We start from the raw sequence: 18,994 nt of genomic DNA on the forward strand, positions 1-18,994 counted from the left end.
GTTTTCATACCGAATACTAGTCTGGCTAGTAGATGGTTCCAGAAAAATCATGTTTGGAACACGATTTATGTCTGGTTTTTCTAATGGTTTGAATCCATTAGTTTTCTTTTTTACTGTAGGCACTTTCTTGTCCTTCAGTATATTTTTCATAGAATCCAGCGTTTTTTGCTGTTCAATGATTTTTTTACTGACAACTGTCAGCTTTTCTTCTTCCGTTTTTGGAAGTTCCTTGATATAATCCAGTTTGTTTTCCAATCTTTCCAATTGGTGGATTATAGCAGGTAATTTTTCTAGAGTCGACTGACATCTAGATACCTCTAATAACAGCTTCTGATGTTTCTCATCAGAAGATTTTAGTAGAGAATTTATTTTTTCTAATAACAATTCTGACATTGTCCCCATTAAGGAGGGGTTCTCCTTGAGCTGTTTTACAAGTTCTGATACCAGTGATGTGCGGATCTAACCAATGCTCAAATAATTAAGAGGTTTTTGTTCTTCTTCCAGAACATCTAAGAGATTATCTATCTCCTCTTCTATTTGATAGATTCTAGTCTGTAGTCTATAGATAATATCCCAGTAATTGGGAGAATCTCTACTAAGATTATCTCTATAAGTTTTTAATTTTCTCAATTTCTCTCTCTCTTTTTGCAGTTCCTTAGTAGTAATTTTGCAGATAGCAATCAACTCAAGTCTATCAACAATCGAAATTATGAATATTAAGATTTAACTGTTTACCTTCGAATAGAGGATGCAATTTAGCTGCAATTATATCTAGACAAATAATTTTGAGATGGGCCCACCACGTTTCATCAAAGGAAACTAAAAAGAAGCAAAAGAATAGTAAAAGCAAGAGAGAGGGGTATTAATGGGATAAACATTAAGTGAAAAGAATAGTTGGGAGAAAAAGAGAAAACTTTTGGGTGATTGGGGTTGAAAATAAGTTAGTGCAGTGTATGGGGTTATATTTGGTATTCTATGGGTAAGTGGTCATTATCCCTAAATATTAATAACCACCTTTTACCTTCATGATCTTAACATTCATTTCATGACCCTTTACCAAACAAAGGTATTGATGACCCAATCTCCACATGGCCAAGATTAACGTTTTGTGAGAAAATGAAGAGACAATTACTTTAAATGTTTCTTTTTCTTTCTCTTTTTTGTTTTTTGAAAAGAGAACGTAAAATAATAAAAGTAATTAACCCGTCTTTTGAGTATTCCCACTTCAAGGCCACAGTTAACTCCTCTCTCGTTTGTCAAGAAAGAAATCAGTTCTCCGTTTTCTTGTGACTAATCTTCGCTGCCACAGTTGATGGATCGTCCACCGGACACCATGGTTGAAGAGAAAGAAGAGCTCATGGTTTCACCAACTGGTGGAGACCCATTTCACAAAATAGCCCATTTTCTGAAACCGATAGTGCCTTCCTCTGTTTTTAAGTTCCCTAATGAATCTTTCTCCTCCCTCCCTTCACATTTTGGGCCAAGAGAATGCCCTTTAGAGGTAGAATTCCCTGGGTGGAGAATTCAGCTTCAAGAAGATTGGACTGCTTGGGTTGACCGATTGGCTTCACTTCACCAATCCACATGGAAGAAAGCTGGTATATATGAAGCAATCTTCAACTCGACGTACCAAATAAGAAGAAACACCGAGTTGATATATGGGTTGGCAGAGAAATGGTGTTCTGAAACTAATAGTTTCATTTTTGCATGGGGTGAAGCAACAATTACATTAGAGGATTTGATGGTGATGGGTGGCTATTCCGTTCTTGGAGAGTCGATTTTCAACCTTCTTGAAAACAGAGAGCTCAAGGAAATAGAAGAGAAACTTAATGAAGTGAGAACAGAAATAAACAGGGGTGCGTCGCGCAGACCTTCCGCTAGCTTATGGTTGAAGAAGTTCAAAAACAATGGCAGTGAATTGGAGCATGAAGCATTTCTTGTGATGTGGTTGTGCAGGTATGTTTTTCCGGGTACTTATAATACAATACAAAAGGGTGTCTTTTCCATTGCAATTCATTTAGCTAGGGGCACCCGAATTGCACTTGCACCCGCTGTTCTTGCTAGTATTTATAAAGACTTGAGTTTATTGAATTCAGCAATTGTGGATTCAAGAAAGTTAGAGACAGGTTGTGATGGTGCTATGAAAGTCAGCATCAAGTCACCATTTCAATTTATTCAGCTTTGGGCGTGGGAAAGATTTGTAGAGCTAAGTCCTATCCCCGGAGTGATCAATCTTGGGCAGCCAAGATTGGCTCGATGGGACAAAGTAAATGGTGTGGAATTTGAAAACTTGAGGAGGGTTTTAGACTCCGCCGGAGATGGTTTCAAGTGGCGTCCATATGCCTTTACCATTGAAAACTGGTAGTTGCCTAAATACTATCCTGAAGAGGAAATACATGTATCAGATTGTTCAGGTTTGGATGATGAGTTGCATTCATTTTTCAGATGCTTGAGGGCCAGTGAGCTGTCTGGATTTGGTACTATTGAGCAGTACCTTCCACATAGAGTAGCAATGCAGTTTGGATTTGATCAAGACATTCCATGTGTTGTCGCTCGATCCAATCAGAGTTCTGATAGAGCTTGGAATCATTACATCAAGAAATTTGGGAATGCTAGTTTATATGTTCCATCCAGGTTTTTGAAGGCATATATAAGCACAAGATACTTGAAGTGGTGGAAGGAATCAATGTTGGGTCTCAAAAAGACTATCACTCCAAAATTAAAGAAATCAAAGTGTATTGGAGGATCACAAATGAGGGCTAAACCAGCCCCTGTACATCCTGGTTCTGCCCCCAAGAAAGCTGTAGAAGGATCTAAGAAACGGAAGAAGAATCACGATTTCATCCTTCCTTCTGTTTCTAATCCAAAGTATTCCGAAAAATTGGAGCTGCTTTCAAAAGGAAGGAATGAAGGTAATGATTCCCTTGTTCCTCCAGGATTTCCTTGCAAATGTAGTAGAATGGAAGCTGAAGGTTGAATGGATGAAGATGGACTAACTTTATCAGAACTTATGAAATATTGCAATAAATTCAAAAATGTTAATACAAGAACATGTGATGACAGTGAAAATTTTCCATGTCAAGTTCAAAATCTGGCATCTTCAAGTACTGTTCATACTATGAAGTCAGAAAGGTTTGAAGCTGGAGGTCCAATAGATGAAGATAGACTATCACAAAAAATTAACTGTCATAAGAAACAAAAAAATGTCGAAACTAGAACATGTGGTGGCAGTGAGAAGTTATCAAGTCGTGCTCAAAATCTGTCATTTTCAATTGCAGAAAGTTTCGTTGATACTATGAAGTCAACGAGATCAGGGACAGAGGATTTGTTGAATGAAGTTTTGATTGAAGGGTCCAAGGCTGACAGAAACTTGAAAAATGTTATTGGGAGTACTGCAAGAAGTTCAGATATGGCAAGCATTGTTGACAGTGAATGTGCTAGCAACAGCTCTCTAAATGAGAAACGGGTGTCAGTGCTTAAAGATAGGGTCAGCAGGCTTGGATTTATAACTAGTGTGTTAATAGCAAATTATTCTGGGAACAAGCTAGAGCAAAAGCTTATGAAACAAGCCCCGCTCTGATATGGTATTTCTAAAAACTTGATAGTTTTATTGCTTTTGCTTCGGAGTTATAGGTTGATTTTCAAGTCTAGTAAAATGATATTTTTTTTTTCTAGGTTGTCTAGCAAAAGCTGGTGTCGATACTTGATAGTATGCTTCATCTTATCACTTATCAGAAAACTTTTTATATTATAAATACATTAGTGTGGAAATCTGATACAAAAACTTGGCATTGTAACTAATGATGCAACCTTGGGAGTTTAAGACATCTGAAGTTATTAACTTCATAATTGTTGGTCCTCTGGTCATTATAACTTGTCCATGTATAAGATCAGTGTTAAAATCACATGTCATATTTCTTTACAACATCCCATCTATTTGTTAGCAGATGTATTAAATGAAATTGTTTGAACTCGGCCTAAATTATTGTTGATTTGCAGTTCCAGTTTATTTCTGCTATTCAACATGATATCGACCCTCTCTTGAAAGCTTTATTTACTTGCTATGCAGGGAAAATGGAGGATGACAGTCAACTCTGTCAATCAGAAACTTGGTTCTTTGTAGATATTTAATGGATTGCTTAGAATGCAGTTATAGGTAACTGCTGAACCTTCTGATCAGATCCTTGAACCTTCTCTACTAGTATGTTTTAGTGTCAGTTGAGCATCTTGTTCCGTTGCACAAACTGTCTCTTTTTTCTATGCAGGCTTCTTGTCTGGTTCCTTGTATTATGATTTTTGTTTAGTCAATAAAATGCTGTTTTAAAAAAAGAAAAAAGAAAAAGACTAAATAATAATAAAGAAGAGAGTCATAGGAAGCTCTATTTGTATTTATCGAGACCTCTGTATATTGTAAAATGGATATAGTACGATTGCATCTAATGATGAAACCTCTTGAAGTCAGGAAGTTTGTACTTGCATTCCTTTTGTCCCTTTAAATAGTCTGTATAAGATCAGATTAATTGTTTACTACTTATGTTATTCCTGTCAGTATTTGCTAGTATAAACATCAACATGCCTGGTTTGGAAACCATCCTACTTCCTTTGAGATCTTGATTATGTTTTAATTCTGCCATTTAACTTGTATCCACATTTTTCGAAAGTTCAACTCTTATTTTTTTTTTTGCCCTTTATGCAGGGCTGGGGAGAGCAGGAGTCGAACTCTGCAAATATCAGAAACTTTTGTCTTTAATTTGTAGATATGTAGTCTAACTATGTTAAGGTGGCCAGAATCTCTTGTTAACTACACTTAAATTCTCTTAAACCTTGGTGGTTCTTGTATTTGGAATCTGACCTTAAACTTGCAAACATTGTGGTTTTGTTATTAACCAAAGAACTTGATCTTTTTTTTTGTTTTTTAAATGTCTCTAGGCTCCTCCAAACAATTCACGTACTATGTGTAGCATTGTTCACAGTCATTTCCGTTTGCTAAAATGAAAATTATATGAAGTTTGACAGATAACTCACTCTTGCAACTAATGATGAAACTTAGTAGAGTCAGGAAGTTATGAAGTATGAAACCTGCATTCCTTTTCTCATGATAAATTCAAATGGTCAGTGTATAGAATCATATTAATTATTTGCTACTTATGCTATTCCTATCACTATTTGCTAGTTTAACTTGCATGGTTTGGACTCCATCCTTCCTTTCAGATGATAACTCTACCTTTTCTTGAAAGTTGATCGAACTCATCTTTTAAACTATTTTTTCCTTTGATGAAGGGAAGGATAGACCGGGAATTGAACTCTGCAAATATCGGACCTTTTCTCTGTTGCAGATACTCTATATCTAACAAGGCAGCCAGAATCTTCTGGAAACTAGTTCTTTGAGATCTCTTGAACTCAGGTGAATCTTGTACGTGTATCTTATGATAAATTTGCCGACAATGTGGGTTTGTTATCAGCAGAAATTTCAATTCTATAATCGCCTCCCAACAATCAGATCCATTATGTTTAATTAACATTCCTGCAGGTTCGTTTCTGGCCATGAAAAATATAATTCGTCAAGTTAATTGATATTAAAATTCATTCACAGTTCTATCATCCTGCAAAGTGTTCTGACATCTTAGATTAATACATGTCCACTCTTGAATCCAATGGAACACCTTGGGTTTGATTAAATCTTTTGAATTCATTATGAGGAAAATGCACTTTTATATCTTTTCATATTATAGCTTGGTGCAGTCTCAATGTTTCTCGTGTTTTTTGTTGCTGTAATTGAGATACCTATTAGTATAGCTGTGATTCTGTTCTATTTATTTATTTATTTTTGCTGTTTGATATTGCTTCCAGATCAGTTTTTCCTGCGGACACGCATAATTTTTCAAGGCCACACTCAAATTGAGCCCTGCTGCATGCCATTATATCGACAGCAAATCCTTTAGATAATACTTTAGACCCAATTCTAGATAGGAGTTTTCAAGTTGCTTTCCCTTCAGTAATGGGAGCAGGTCATATTGATCCATGTATCTTTGCTAGTCCACAAGCCAAGTACCACATGCATTCAATAACACTCCTCCAGCATTCCCTCTCCAGCATTCCCTCTCCATCTGCCTCCAGCTGATATGGTGATCATTCTCCGGCTCATATGAAGTTCGGTATTCACTGTTGGAAAAGTAAACCAAGCCTTATTTAAATAATTGTCACTCCTATTGTAATAGTTACCTAGTTAAGTGCTTTAGTGTGGTAGTGTTGTTTGAAGTACTCTAGGTGGACTATTCTAGGCTGCTGTCCTTTTGGCGTAAAGTACTTTAGCATGCCGTCTCTTTTGGGTTTAGAGCAGCTTTTGCTTTAAACTATTAGTTGTTGCTGCACATCTATTATATATGGTTGTGCCTCTTGTAATTTGCTAGTAGCTGTGAATGACAAATGCATCTAAACCACATGTATTAAATAAAAAAGCAGAAATTATAACAATTTAAAACTGTGCACTGATTTTCAACGGTCAGATTCACTTGTGTCTCACAGTGATTAATGACATGTTCCCTCGTTGCTCCAGTACTCTTGATTTTGTGTGTGTGTGATAGATTTGCTGGTGTGAACTGTGTATTGTTTCTACATTCACCGTTCATATTTTAGGTTCTTCATCCTTCTTGCAAATTGAAAATGAATTTATCATTTGGTTGTCCTCATCTTAATTTGTGTTTTATTTTGTGTTTTTTTTTTTTTTTCAACGAAATCGTAATTTCTGTCTTGTCATGCTGCATTATTCTATACATAGATAATCCTTGACGAGGTACCTAAATGATGTACCATTTTGATTATTCTTATGTATTTTTGTGGTTTCCAAAAATGAGGTTGTCACCCTTTTCTCATTTTGTGGTTAAGCTACCCTTGTAGGTACATCAACATATACCGATCAAGAATTTTATGATCTATATTGTATATTTATGTTGTTGGGAGATTAGGAATGAGAACAAACTTGCTAGACAGACTAACAATTATTTAGAAATTGACTCAAATATTAGAAGATACTGGAGCATTGAAGAGACAACAAGTTATTATTTTGTTTTGTGTTTGGGCTGCATTTGTTTTTTTTTTTAGATATATATATTTTGTATATGCTAGGAAATCTGTAGAAGTCATTCATAATAATATATGTTAATCGGTGAAAACAAAATTGATGAGAATAATTAACCATAAACATCAAGTGATCTATATTGTATATTTATGTTGTTGGGAGATTAGAAATGAGAACAAACTTGCTAGACAGACTAACAATCATTTAGAAATTGACTCAAATATTAGAAGATACTGGAGCATTGAAGAGACAACAAGTTATTATTTTGTTTTGTGTTTGGGCTGCATTTGTTTTTTTTTTTTTTTTTATATATTTTGTATATGCTAGGAAATCTGTAGAAGTCATTCATAATAAAGTATATAGATTTTTATGAATCAATAAAAGTCTGTTGCTAAAATCAATGGTTTTAAGAAATCCATAACAGTCTATCGACTTTTTAAAGAGTCTGTGGACTTTTCAAAAAGTCTGTCATTTAAAAAAAGTCTGCACAAATCCAAATACAATACACCCCCCTAAATCTAAACTCTAACATAGAAATGAGTTGAAGCACTCTTTGCATTCATAATTTTTGTTTTTCGTTATTATTCCATATTAAGTTTAAATCCAACGGTGAGTCTCTATTATTTTCTTGGCCAATAAATAAGCAAAAGAATATCAGGGTTGCTAAACTATACTCATAAACATAAAGTCAAGGCTACCCAGCGTAGGGATTGGCCAAAGTTCGTCTTTTTCATGATGAAAGACCTAAACACCCCTACTGACCCTCTGCAAATGCACATCATTGCCCGGCCTTTTATAAGGAATTGAGGATGATCACTTTCCTGTTTCTCCGCTTTATGTTTTTTTTTATTTTATTTAATTTTTTTTATATATTTGACATGAGGAAATCGACTGTAACAAAAACTAGAGTTAAAACCTCATATACAATCAGAATCAAACGAATCAAAATTAAAAACATAAGGAATTAAGGAGTAGAGGGGACCCTTGTTCGAATAGCGACTTCCTTTTTAATGTTTTTAAAACTTACACCTTTTTTACACACTGAAAGCCTGAAACACCCGAAAATGAGGAAAATAATGTTTACATAATAATCTTCTTCTGTATTTTTGAGGTAAAATGATGATTTCATTAGGGTGCGGTTATTGCCACCCTGTAATTTTCTTTATTCACCTACTTGCTCATTACACTCTACATTTTAATTTCAATTATTAGATTTACTTATCGAACCCATTTCTCTTTCCAGAAATATCCACCATCATATGACATATCAAATTAAAAAATAAATTTTGTTTAACGAAAATTTCTCATTTAATTTATATCAATTTTGATTAAAAAAAATTATATCAATTAAAAATACGTACTAAAATATATTAAAGTTTCCTAATAAAATCATAATTTGATTTTCTTCTATTTTATTTTTATTTTTTTCCATTCAATTTCAATGTTCGTTTATTTCAATCCATATTAAAAAAAATTAGTAAGTACTACTATGAGCAATAAAGAAAAGATTGATTTTTTTTTTTTGTGTTTTAATTTTTTTTACTTTCCGTGTTTATAAAGGTATTACAAAGATTTTGATGAAGTTAACACTAATGGTTTTGTGAATTGAATAACAAATTAACGATGAGGACGCAACAAAAATATTTAAAAAAAAGAAAATTGTAATAAATTGAAATTTGGACGGAGAAGATAAAGATTAATGTTATCGGAAGAGAAATTAAGTAGTTTTGTATTTAATTAGTTATGTATTTGGTTTTCCTTACAGATTTGAATTTTAGAAAATTAGTGTACTTATTAGTCATTTTGCATTTGGGTAATATAGTCTTTCAATAATTCAAATATTTGTAGGGTGAACAAAGAAAATGGTTGGGTGGCAATAGCCTCACCCTTTCAGTAATAGCAAAACGCAGGCCAGAATGGCACAAGTATATAGTTCCCACCAGGGGTGATAGGTGCCATTACACTTGAAACATTTCCGCTCCTCTAATCAGGAGCCTATCGGAACTAGAATATTCTAGCTAGGAATAATAACAAAGAAAAGCTTCCATAGCTAACGCGCTCAATTGCGGTGCATCAAGAAACTGTTCCTCTTTGGATGTAGAATACAAACATTCTGTAGGCCAAAAAACGGTGCTTAGCTTCCTAATACAAGGAATTTATTGTAATTAAACCAACTAAAAACATAGGATGGGCCTAGGGCAAAACACCACTGCCCCAATTAGTAGGCCCAAGAGCATCCAAAATGGTAATCCAACTCCAGAGCCCATTAAGCAGCCTTGGCCTGAGCCCATCATCCCAAACGACATGTCGTACGTCACCAGCCCGGTGACTCCGCCCGATCTGCACTGCCATGACCCTTGCCGCCTCGATTTATGCCACCACAACCACCCGCCACAACCTCCCACCGCGACCATCCGCCGCTGTGACCCAAACCGCTACGCACCACACCGTCGTGAAGGTCCAACTCCAAATCGCGTTGATCTAGCATCCCACTGTCTGCACCACCACCGATTCAAAACCATACACCGGTCTTGATTAGCACAGTCACGCCGCCGGTCACAGAGCACAAGCTGCTTGGACCTACCTCGAGCTCAACCACCCATGGAGCCCTCTTGAATCAAATCGGGTCGAAAACCTGTCCGGTAGCAGATTCCAACGCCGGCGAGGCCGGAGGCCCACACTGGTCGAATCACTGCCGGACAAGCTCGAGTTATCAATTGGAAAGGAACTGGTCTTGGGTGTTAGGGTTTCTCGAGGAAGAGAAGAAAACTTTTTCTAAAAAACTGTAAACTGTTTACATAATAATCTATGACAGTGGAAATGTGAAAAAATAAAAAAAAATAAAAAACAAAAATGGGAGTGTGAAAAATCTCTATATGGGTAACAAACCAACAACTTTGCATTTATGTGTAGAGAGAAAGATGGCACAACAGACGAGTACTTAAGCATCTTGGTTACCAATTGTGGTAAAATACACATTGGGTCTTCAACCTGAAACTCTGCTTTCCTAAAACAGGGAACTCTGCTTCACTACAACCTTTATTGCCATTACAGATTTGACTATGTTCACCATGGTCTCAGCTTCTTTGAACACAACTTTGACTCAGTTCAGCCTCCCTCCTAAACTCCAAAAGCTCAAAGATTTCTCTCTCTAGATTCGCAGCAAGCAGTGAACCCCAAAAAAGCTCCTGTCTTGACTCTTGCACTCGTGTTTAATCTTGTTCTTCATTGATGGAGGAGAGTCCTATTTGATTCTTTGTACGTTGAACTTTAAAATTTCGATCAGTCACATTGATTCATCAAACAATCATGATTGCATGATTCGAATCATGCATGATTACATGTTATCTCAACCTAATATAATCTTGTTCTTCATTTATAGATTAAAGTATAACATTTTCTCATCTCATCCAAGGAAAATTGAAACTGAATTCTTGGCATGTTGATTTGGTTGTTGGTGATGAGACTCCCAAGTGTTGGTTAAAGTCCCGTTTAAAATCAGATTTACCACTTATTTTACTTGGTTACTCCTATCAGTATTTGTTACTATATATATACAGAACAACATACCTGGTTTGAACTTGATCCTATTTCCTTTCAGATTCAAATTATGTCTTATTCCTGCCATTCAACATGGTATCCACCTTTTGATGAACAGATGAACTCAAGTTTTAAGCCCTTTCTTTCTTTCTTTGAAGAAAGAGGAGACCAAGAGCCGATCTCTGCCAGTGTTAGGAAGTTTGTCTTTTGTAGATACTCTATGGATCGCTTACAATGTGGCCAGAATCTCTTGGTAACTAGTACATTAAGTTCTCTTGGGTCTTGTACTTGCAATCTCACTATAAACATGCCAAGAATGTGGTATGCCACAGACCCGAAAACCTGCTTTTGTGTTTTCCAATTCTCTAGTCTCCACCAAACAATTGCAGCAGGCACTATTTTTAGATGATGCACAATCATTTGTAGCGATGTTAACGGGATTCTTATCTTAATTGATGTTGAAAATTCAGAACAATTCTATCAGGGTTCGACATCTTAGATCTATAAATGTTGAGTAACTCTTGAATCCAACGTGATATCTTGGGTTTGACTATAAGTGCATTCTTTATGAGGAAAATGCAGTTTTCTATCTCTTGATACCATGGTTTGATGCAGTCTTCAATGTCGAAGGAAAAATCTTTCAGTTACACAAACACGCACACACAACCCGTTTACAGAACAGCTCTTTTCTTGGATACTATAGTTTTTTTTTTCTCATCTATTTTTCTTGGTTTTTTGTTCGAAATCACTATTATTATAGTTGTAAGACCATACTGGATCCAGACCCAAAAAAGCCAGCTCATAAATCATATGCTTAGAGATAGAATTATTTTCCCTCTGGACATGCATATCTTTTTCTTCTAAAAATATTTTGAGTTTTAAGTTGAGCCTCATTTTTTTTTAGAAGTAAGTTGAGCCTCATGCTATATTCGAATATATGATAAAATAAAAATAAGTTTGATGGAGACGCAAGGAGTCGAACCAAGATCTAATACATGCTTTGTAATCGCTCTACCAATTGAGCTACATCCCCAAGTTGATATTTTAGTGTACTATTTATATTTAAACTTTTATTGTCATCACTTGTTAAATAAAAATAAAAATAAATTTGATGGAGGCGCAAGGAGTCGAACCAAGATCTAATACATGTTCTATAATTGCTCTACCAATTGAGCTACATCCCCAAGTTAATATTTCAATGTACTCACATTTGTATTTAAATTTTGTTGTCATCACTTGTTGAATAATAAAAATAAAAATAATTTTGATGGAGAAGCAAGGAGTCGAACCAAGATCTAATACATGCTCTGTAATCGCTCTACCAATTGAGCTACATCCCCAAGTTGAAATTTCAATGTACTCTCATTTGTATTCAAATTTTATTATCATCACTTCTTAGATAAAAATAAATTTGATGGAGACACAATAAGTTAAACCAAGATCTAATACATGCTTTGTAATTGCACTACCAATCGAGCTACATCCCTAACTTGATATTTCAACATACTCTCATTTGTATTTAAATCTTATCCACATCTCACTTGTTAAATAAAAGTAAATCAATTTATTTTGGTGACGCAATGTTTTGTAATCGCTTGCTTTACAAATTGAGCTACATTCCTAATATCCCTACTTTGATTTTTCTATATATTTTTATATCTATACTCCATTTAAGAGAAGAGGTGTTGACAACTATAATCTGATGATTAAAAAAATCATGGATAAAATTTTAATCATCATGAACAAAAATGTCAATACAAAACAAACAAAATAAAAAATTGAAATTAAATAAAAAAAATTGTCTTAAACTGCCAACTCACATAAGCATAACCTCCCACAAATCTCACACCCGATTAGCATTGGTGGGTTCAAACCTGGGTGTGGGGTTTTAGACCAACTCAACCACTTGTAGTGGATGCTTATGATTGTTTAGCTTAGTAATATAAGTAAAGATATTGATTTCAACTCACATTTGTCTTAATTGTTCAAACAGAAAGGGGAGTGACAAAAATTTTTTGTTTCTATTTTTGAGAATGATATAATTACATTATAAAGAAAGTTATCTTAATACATAGATATGAGTATTTTGTTGCACTTTTGGCTGCTTTTTATAAATCAAAACTAGTAGGGCTCACACCCTATGTGTGTGGGGAGATATGAAGTAGTGGGAAGTTTTTTTTCTCAATGGTAAAGTAGTGGGAAGTTTCTTTCCTCCATGTCTAGAGCTATTTGCTTCTTTTTTTTTCTTTTTTTTATTTATCTTATATTTTATGTATTTACGTAATTGTTCTTGATAACTAATTTTATGTTAAATTATATTAATATTTCTGGGCTATAATCATAAAAAAAAAAAAAAAAAATTCAATTATGGAAAGCAAGTTCTCTTCTCTTAATAATAAAGGTTATTATCACAAATGGTACATGAACTTATCTTCTATTTTATCGATGGTACCTGAACTTCAATTTTGATCACAACCAGTACCCGAACTTTTCGATTTCATTTTAAATGATACCTAAGGCCACATTTGGTCACTATTCCGGCCAAGAAAGCCAAATCTAAAAAAAAAACAAAACAAGTTTAAGGAAACTCTATTACCAAAAAATCACCACTATATATGATTGCAACCCTTGAAATCATTTAAAATCATCACTATGATTGCCTCCCATGCAGTTTTTAGTCGGAATAGTGACCGGAGGTGGCTCTAGGTACCATTTAAAATGAAATCGAAAAGTTCGGGTACTGGTTGTGATCAAAATTGAAGTTCAGGTACCATCGATAAGATTGAGATATAGTTCAGGTACCATTTGTGATAATAACCCTAATAATAATATAGACGAAAAATAGACTACCACCACGACGCCACCTTAACTTGCAACTCTACAACCGCTTGAACTTAGACTCTAACTTTATCAACTACCTCACCAGCATGTCTACTAGAGGCCACACTGATCAAAGACCTCATTTACGAACCGTCATATCCCACCAATACATCACCAAAAAAATTCCTTGACCGGAAACCTCGTCAACCATTCAGGTCAATAAATTGATCAATGACCTCACCAACTGAGTGATGACTCCATTCCTAGTGACCTACTAACGAATTCCCCATCGGTAAATCTGACGACTCTAAAATCGTGAGACTAAATATTTTATTTATTGATCACAGGTAATCCTAACACCGCCTCACTAACAACTCCACTACTGTCCAAGTGAGGACTCCAAAATCGTTTGAACAACCATGATCTCATGAAAGGTGGTACATAATGTGAAATAGGTTTTTAGATTGAAAATTTTATCAGTCTATTAAAAAAATAAAAATTGATCTCATGATCAAATAACTACTGATTTGTTAGTCAAATTTTCTGAATTTAATAGTTATATTTGAGAAATGATGAATTTTAGAGTGTTTTGGACTTTTTGGTAAGTAATCTTTACGAAATTGAATATGAAAAATCGTTCAAACTGCACCTGAACTTTACTCCACTATTAACTTTCGTATCTGTTTTTTTCAAATATCAAAATGGAACCTGACTATTTAAGCCCGACCTAATTTTTGTATCTGGCAACAATAAATACATTAACCCATTAACTTTCGAGGGGTAAATCAGTACTTCATTTATTCTAAATTTCGGCAACTGTGATTAGAAGACGAAGAAGACGCCAATGAAGTATATTGTTCCACCCTCACCGTCACCCTCACCATGGCCTTGGCCTCCATGGGAATAGCGGCCCCAAGAATTACAACGAGATCGGAGATTTCATGCCATCATCAGAGCCCCTATACAATGCAAAAAATAGTAAAAGATTCAAGGAAGGGTAGAAAAAGTTGAAATTGAATCAAAAGGAACGTCACAGGATGTAATTCACTGAGCCCATGAAAACTCGAAGGCGAAGTGACTTAACATTCCTGCAAGAATTTGCCCCCTTTTGATTACAAGAATCAAATATCACCTTTTTTTTTTTTTTTTTTTTTTTTTTTTTTAGGGAAGGAGGTTAGCCTTTTATTGAATTAAAAGAGTTTACAAATGAGAGAATTCAGCTGCAACTGCAGCTTGGAGAAAAACAAGGGTAGAAAAATAAAAACAAGCCTGCACAAAAGTACTAGCATGTGCAGCTAATAGGTGAGCCACTAAATTCGCCTTCCTTCCAATATGAGTCACTCTCAGATTGATATGTGACTCCAAGACAAGTCCAAGGTCTTCATAAAGACGCCCCAAAACAGAAGTATTACTAACTACATGGGAGTTTAGTTGACACTGTACTTCCATAGCGTCAGTTTCCAGCATTTCCGGCAGACAGGCATGGTCCACAGAAAATTCTACAGCCATTTTACAAGCCAAAATCTCAGCATGCTCAGGAGATATCAAGCCACTCAGAGGAAAACGTCCACCCGCAAGCATAATCCCATGAGAATCACGAATCACAAAACCTGCTCCCCCTCTTCAGGTTACATGATTAAAAGCACCATCAACATTTATTTTAAGCAAACCAATTGGAGGAGCAACCCACCTCTCTGCTCTGTAACTTCGAGCAGCAATACTGGTCTGTTTCAAGTTATGAAATCGGAATTCTATACGAGGCACTGTAAAAATTAACATAAACACATAAAGACTAAATTTGGAAAAAGATTATTTCGAACAGGAAAGGAAATGGGAAAAGATCGAGGAGGTTGCGACTTGAGAGATTTGCTATGCTTGGTTGTGCTTAAATACTGGAAGATTTATGATTAGGGTTTAGAGAGAACAATATATTTGGGATCTAGATTTCATGCCATCAAGATGATCAGGTCTCAAGCTGGAGGAGCGCGCGGGTGCATCACCATCAACACCACAAAGCAAAAACTTTATCAGTAGACCAATTATCAAAGCAAAAACTCCAAAACTAGTCGACACAATTACAAAATTATTAGCCACCATGTTCAAAATGATTCTAGCAATTAAAGCTCCACCTTTGGAGCATTTATTCAAACAGGTTTTGGGCACACTAATGTTTGATTCCTAAAAGATCCAATGAATCAAATTTTTCTAACCTATAGCTTGTTCGTAGTCCCACAAATCCATTAATAGAGGATTTTGTACAAAAAAGACCTTTGATTTTTTATTGTAGCCTGAAGCAACCCCAAGAACTTGCTAGTTGAGAGATTCTGACTTGTCTTCAATCTCAAACCTTTTTTGGGTCTGAGAATATAAATTCAATTTTTAACAATGTAGCATAAACAACCGATGATTCCCAACTGCAACAGATTATCGATCAAACAATTTTGACTTGAGATTAAATCTTCTCCTGACCTAAAACAGATTTTCAGATTACCCGCACCCAAGTTGTTTTCGGACGCCGACCAGACAACCACCCAAAAAAGAGGCGAGAAGCCACCGTCAATCTGTGAAGAAGAAGAAGATCCAATTCGATCTGTGCAAGTTCAACCCATAGCAAGCTCATTTTTTTTTCCTCTTTTATTTCTTTTTATAGTTGTCTGGTTTGGAGAAGACGGATACTGAAAAAATGAAAATACCATTGAAAAGTTAAGGAGTTAACGTATTTACTGTTGCTAGGTATGAAAATTGGGTCATACTTAAATAGTCAGGTACCATTTTGATACTTGAAAAAATATAGGTACGAAAGTTAATAGTAGAGCAAAGTTCATGTACTGTTTGGACGATTTTCCTAACTGGATATTGTAAAGGGAGTAAAGTAACCCAAAATCTAGAGTAAGGTCTCCTTTTGGGGAAATGATCCTCTCCTAAGCTCTTTATTTACCTAAGCGTCCTAAGCTTTGAAGCAGATAAAGACATGTGGATCTCTCAAATCTAATGGTGTACAATTTCTCAATTTTATTTCCCTTCCGTTTTCCTTCACAGCCATTTTCTTTCTTCTTTTTCTCTCTTATGTTCTTCTTTTCCTTTCTCTTTTCTCTCTTTTGTTCTTCTTTTCCTCCTGGTCTTCACTCTCACAACCCAAAATTGCATAGAAAAAATCTTATCTGTGTCATTGAGTTATCTAGATTTTGGTTTAATCTGGAAATTGGAGGGTGAGTCTCTCCTTCATGTGTTGTGTTAGTTTGTGAAAAAAAATCCTTGACAAGGAAGAACAACTATCTTCGATTCTAGCGAAGAAAGGAAGAGAGTTAGGGGTAGAAGAAAGAAAACCAAGAAATCAAAGATTATGACATCAAATTAAGACAAAAATCTTGTAGCAGATTGAACAAAACCCAGATATGAACAACAAGTCAACAACACCATTTAGAGAAAAGAAAAGGGGTCGTGACCAGTTACCCAATTTTAGCTTAAAAATTTCCCAATTACTCCACTAAGAATTTTTTAACCCCATTTACCCAATCTAATATCTACAGACAGTTTTGCCCTCATTGTAATTAATAAATTACACTCATCTCTCTCTCTCTCCCCCTCCCATCTTCGATCTATTCTCTCTCTCTCCTCCCCCCCCCTCTCTCTCTCTCTCTCTCTCTCTCTCCCTTCCCGGCCGAGTACTCAATTATTAAATTACAACTTCAATTAAATCTCTCTCCCTCTCAACTTCGACAATCCCAAAAGCGGATCTAGCTCCAGTCCCACTGGTAAAGCTCGTCTCTCTCTCTCTCTCTCTCTCTCTCTCTCTCTCTCTCTCTCTCTCTCTCTCTCTCTCTCTCTCTCTCCCAGATCGCCTCCGCCTTCTCTTCCATCTTTTTCTCTCTCAAATCGCCTCCACCTTTTCTTCTAGATCGGCCGATGAACCGCCATTTTCGACTTCACAAGGTGGTTCGATGTTTTGACCTTGATGTAGGGGCTCTATTTCGGAGCGAGTCCACACTCCTTGACGATTCTGATGAACAAGTATTGCATACGCTCGCCTTAGTCTCCACCTCGAATTTTCCGAACATCACTTTCAGAGATGAGTCGCTGTGAGGCCTCCTCAAAATTCTCACTCTCTTGTTCATCGGAGCAACTCTGTGAGTCTCCATTTTCCTCACCTCCGGCTGAAAAGGAACCTCCAGTGGCGGATGGTCGTGCATTTCCTGATGACCCGGTGACTTGGAGTGCATATGAACCATATGTGGCGGTGATTGCAACTGGCGGAATCAGGTCTGGGCTTCGCTAGTAGGGCTCGGACGGCGTTGTTTTGTTTTTTTTGGTAAATTTGGCAGAGTAAGGAAAGAAGAAAGAAGAATGAAAAAAAAAGTTTTATTGAGTAGTTATACATGTCTATTGCGGGGCAATAATATGATTATTGGGAGACAATAATATGAGTATTGGGGGGCAATAATATGCATATAAATTGATCAATTGTGCCTGCAGTGTATTCATTTTGGTTTTGGGAGTTTATGCAATTCACTGGAAGCAATAATATGATTATTGGGGGCGATAATATGAGTATTGGGGGGGCGATAATATGAGTATTGGGGGAAATAATATGGTTACTGGGTATTATTAGGGGGGCAATAAATTCAGACGCCAGAATCCAATCATCAATTCGGTAGCCGGATTCCTGATTCTTGTGACCCATTGCAGGATTCTGGTAATCGGTTGCCGGATTCTTGTCACCGGTCGCCGGAGTCCGCCATCGGAGTCAAGCAATGTCTCAAATGACTTCTTTCTCTAAGTGACAAAGAATGAGAGGGCAAAATTGTCTCAAAAATAAATAAAAATGAATTAAAAAAATATTTAATTGGGTATTAGGAAAATAATCTCTTAGAGTGTTTAGGTAAGTAGGCAATCTGTTAGAGTGTTTGGGTAAGCGGGCAATTTTTAAGCTAAAATTGGATAAATGATCATTTCCCCAAAAGAAAAAAGATAAAATAATAATAATAATAATAATAAAATAAAAAACATGAAGACATATAGATTTCAATCTAAATGAGAGCTAAAACAAAATGATCCACCAGTCAAAACTCATTGTTTTCTGTTCAAAGATTTCACGAAATAAACTTGCTTATGCTTCAATTCCATCATCCTTTGTTTTTCGAGACGGGTAGGCTATGAATTATTTACAACCCCTTCTGACTATTAGACAAAAATTATGAACATCAATTAAGAAGAGCAATGAAAAATAATGGCAAGACTGAGATAAATAAGGAAGGGAACAAATAAAAATAAGCTCTGCTATGAGTCTATGACCATGATTTGAGAGAAACATGATGAAGTGTTGAAAAGTCTTGAGTTTGAACTTGAAGAAGACGAAGAAGTAGAACTTGGTCAGAGGAAGGATTTACAGTATATAATAATAAAGTAGTGGGAAAAACTCATATCATTCTTTAGATTCATTCAGTACACATGTCACTTTTTCGTGAAAAGGTTGGGAAGCTTAGGCAAATAAGAAGCTTAGGAGAGATCCTCTCCCCTCGTTTGGGTGGTAATAAACTTTTGGTTCTCTTAACCACT

At 35.7% G+C, this 18,994-nt stretch overlaps 1 protein-coding gene across 1 annotated transcript; it reads left to right on the forward strand.

The window, feature by feature from the left end:
• The first annotated feature begins 1,241 nt into the window (after window positions 1-1,241).
• LOC112167236 lies at window positions 1,242-6,454 on the forward strand. Its single transcript, XM_024304223.2, has 7 exons — window positions 1,242-1,956; window positions 2,446-2,912; window positions 3,279-3,584; window positions 4,070-4,156; window positions 4,697-4,780; window positions 5,281-5,404; window positions 5,851-6,454. Exons 1-3 carry the CDS (start codon window positions 1,313-1,315, stop codon window positions 3,578-3,580), a joined length of 1,413 nt encoding a protein of 470 aa, XP_024159991.1. The 5' UTR covers window positions 1,242-1,312; the 3' UTR covers window positions 3,581-3,584; window positions 4,070-4,156; window positions 4,697-4,780; window positions 5,281-5,404; window positions 5,851-6,454.
• The last annotated feature ends 12,540 nt before the right edge of the window (window positions 6,455-18,994 follow it).

Source organism: Rosa chinensis, chromosome 5 (assembly GCF_002994745.2).
Source record: "Rosa chinensis cultivar Old Blush chromosome 5, RchiOBHm-V2, whole genome shotgun sequence".
NCBI classification, from domain to species: domain Eukaryota; kingdom Viridiplantae; phylum Streptophyta; class Magnoliopsida; order Rosales; family Rosaceae; genus Rosa; species Rosa chinensis.

Coding starts and splice junctions, on each gene's coding strand:
- LOC112167236 (XM_024304223.2), top strand. CDS start 1,313: ATGGATCGTCCACCGGACACCATGGTTGAAGAGAAAGAAGAGCTCATG. Junction 1,957..2,445: donor CTTGTGATGTGGTTGTGCAG/GTATGTTTTTCC, acceptor TTCATTTTTCAG/ATGCTTGAGGGCCAGTGAGC. Junction 2,913..3,278: donor TTCAAAAGGAAGGAATGAAG/GTAATGATTCCC, acceptor TTTCAATTGCAG/AAAGTTTCGTTGATACTATG.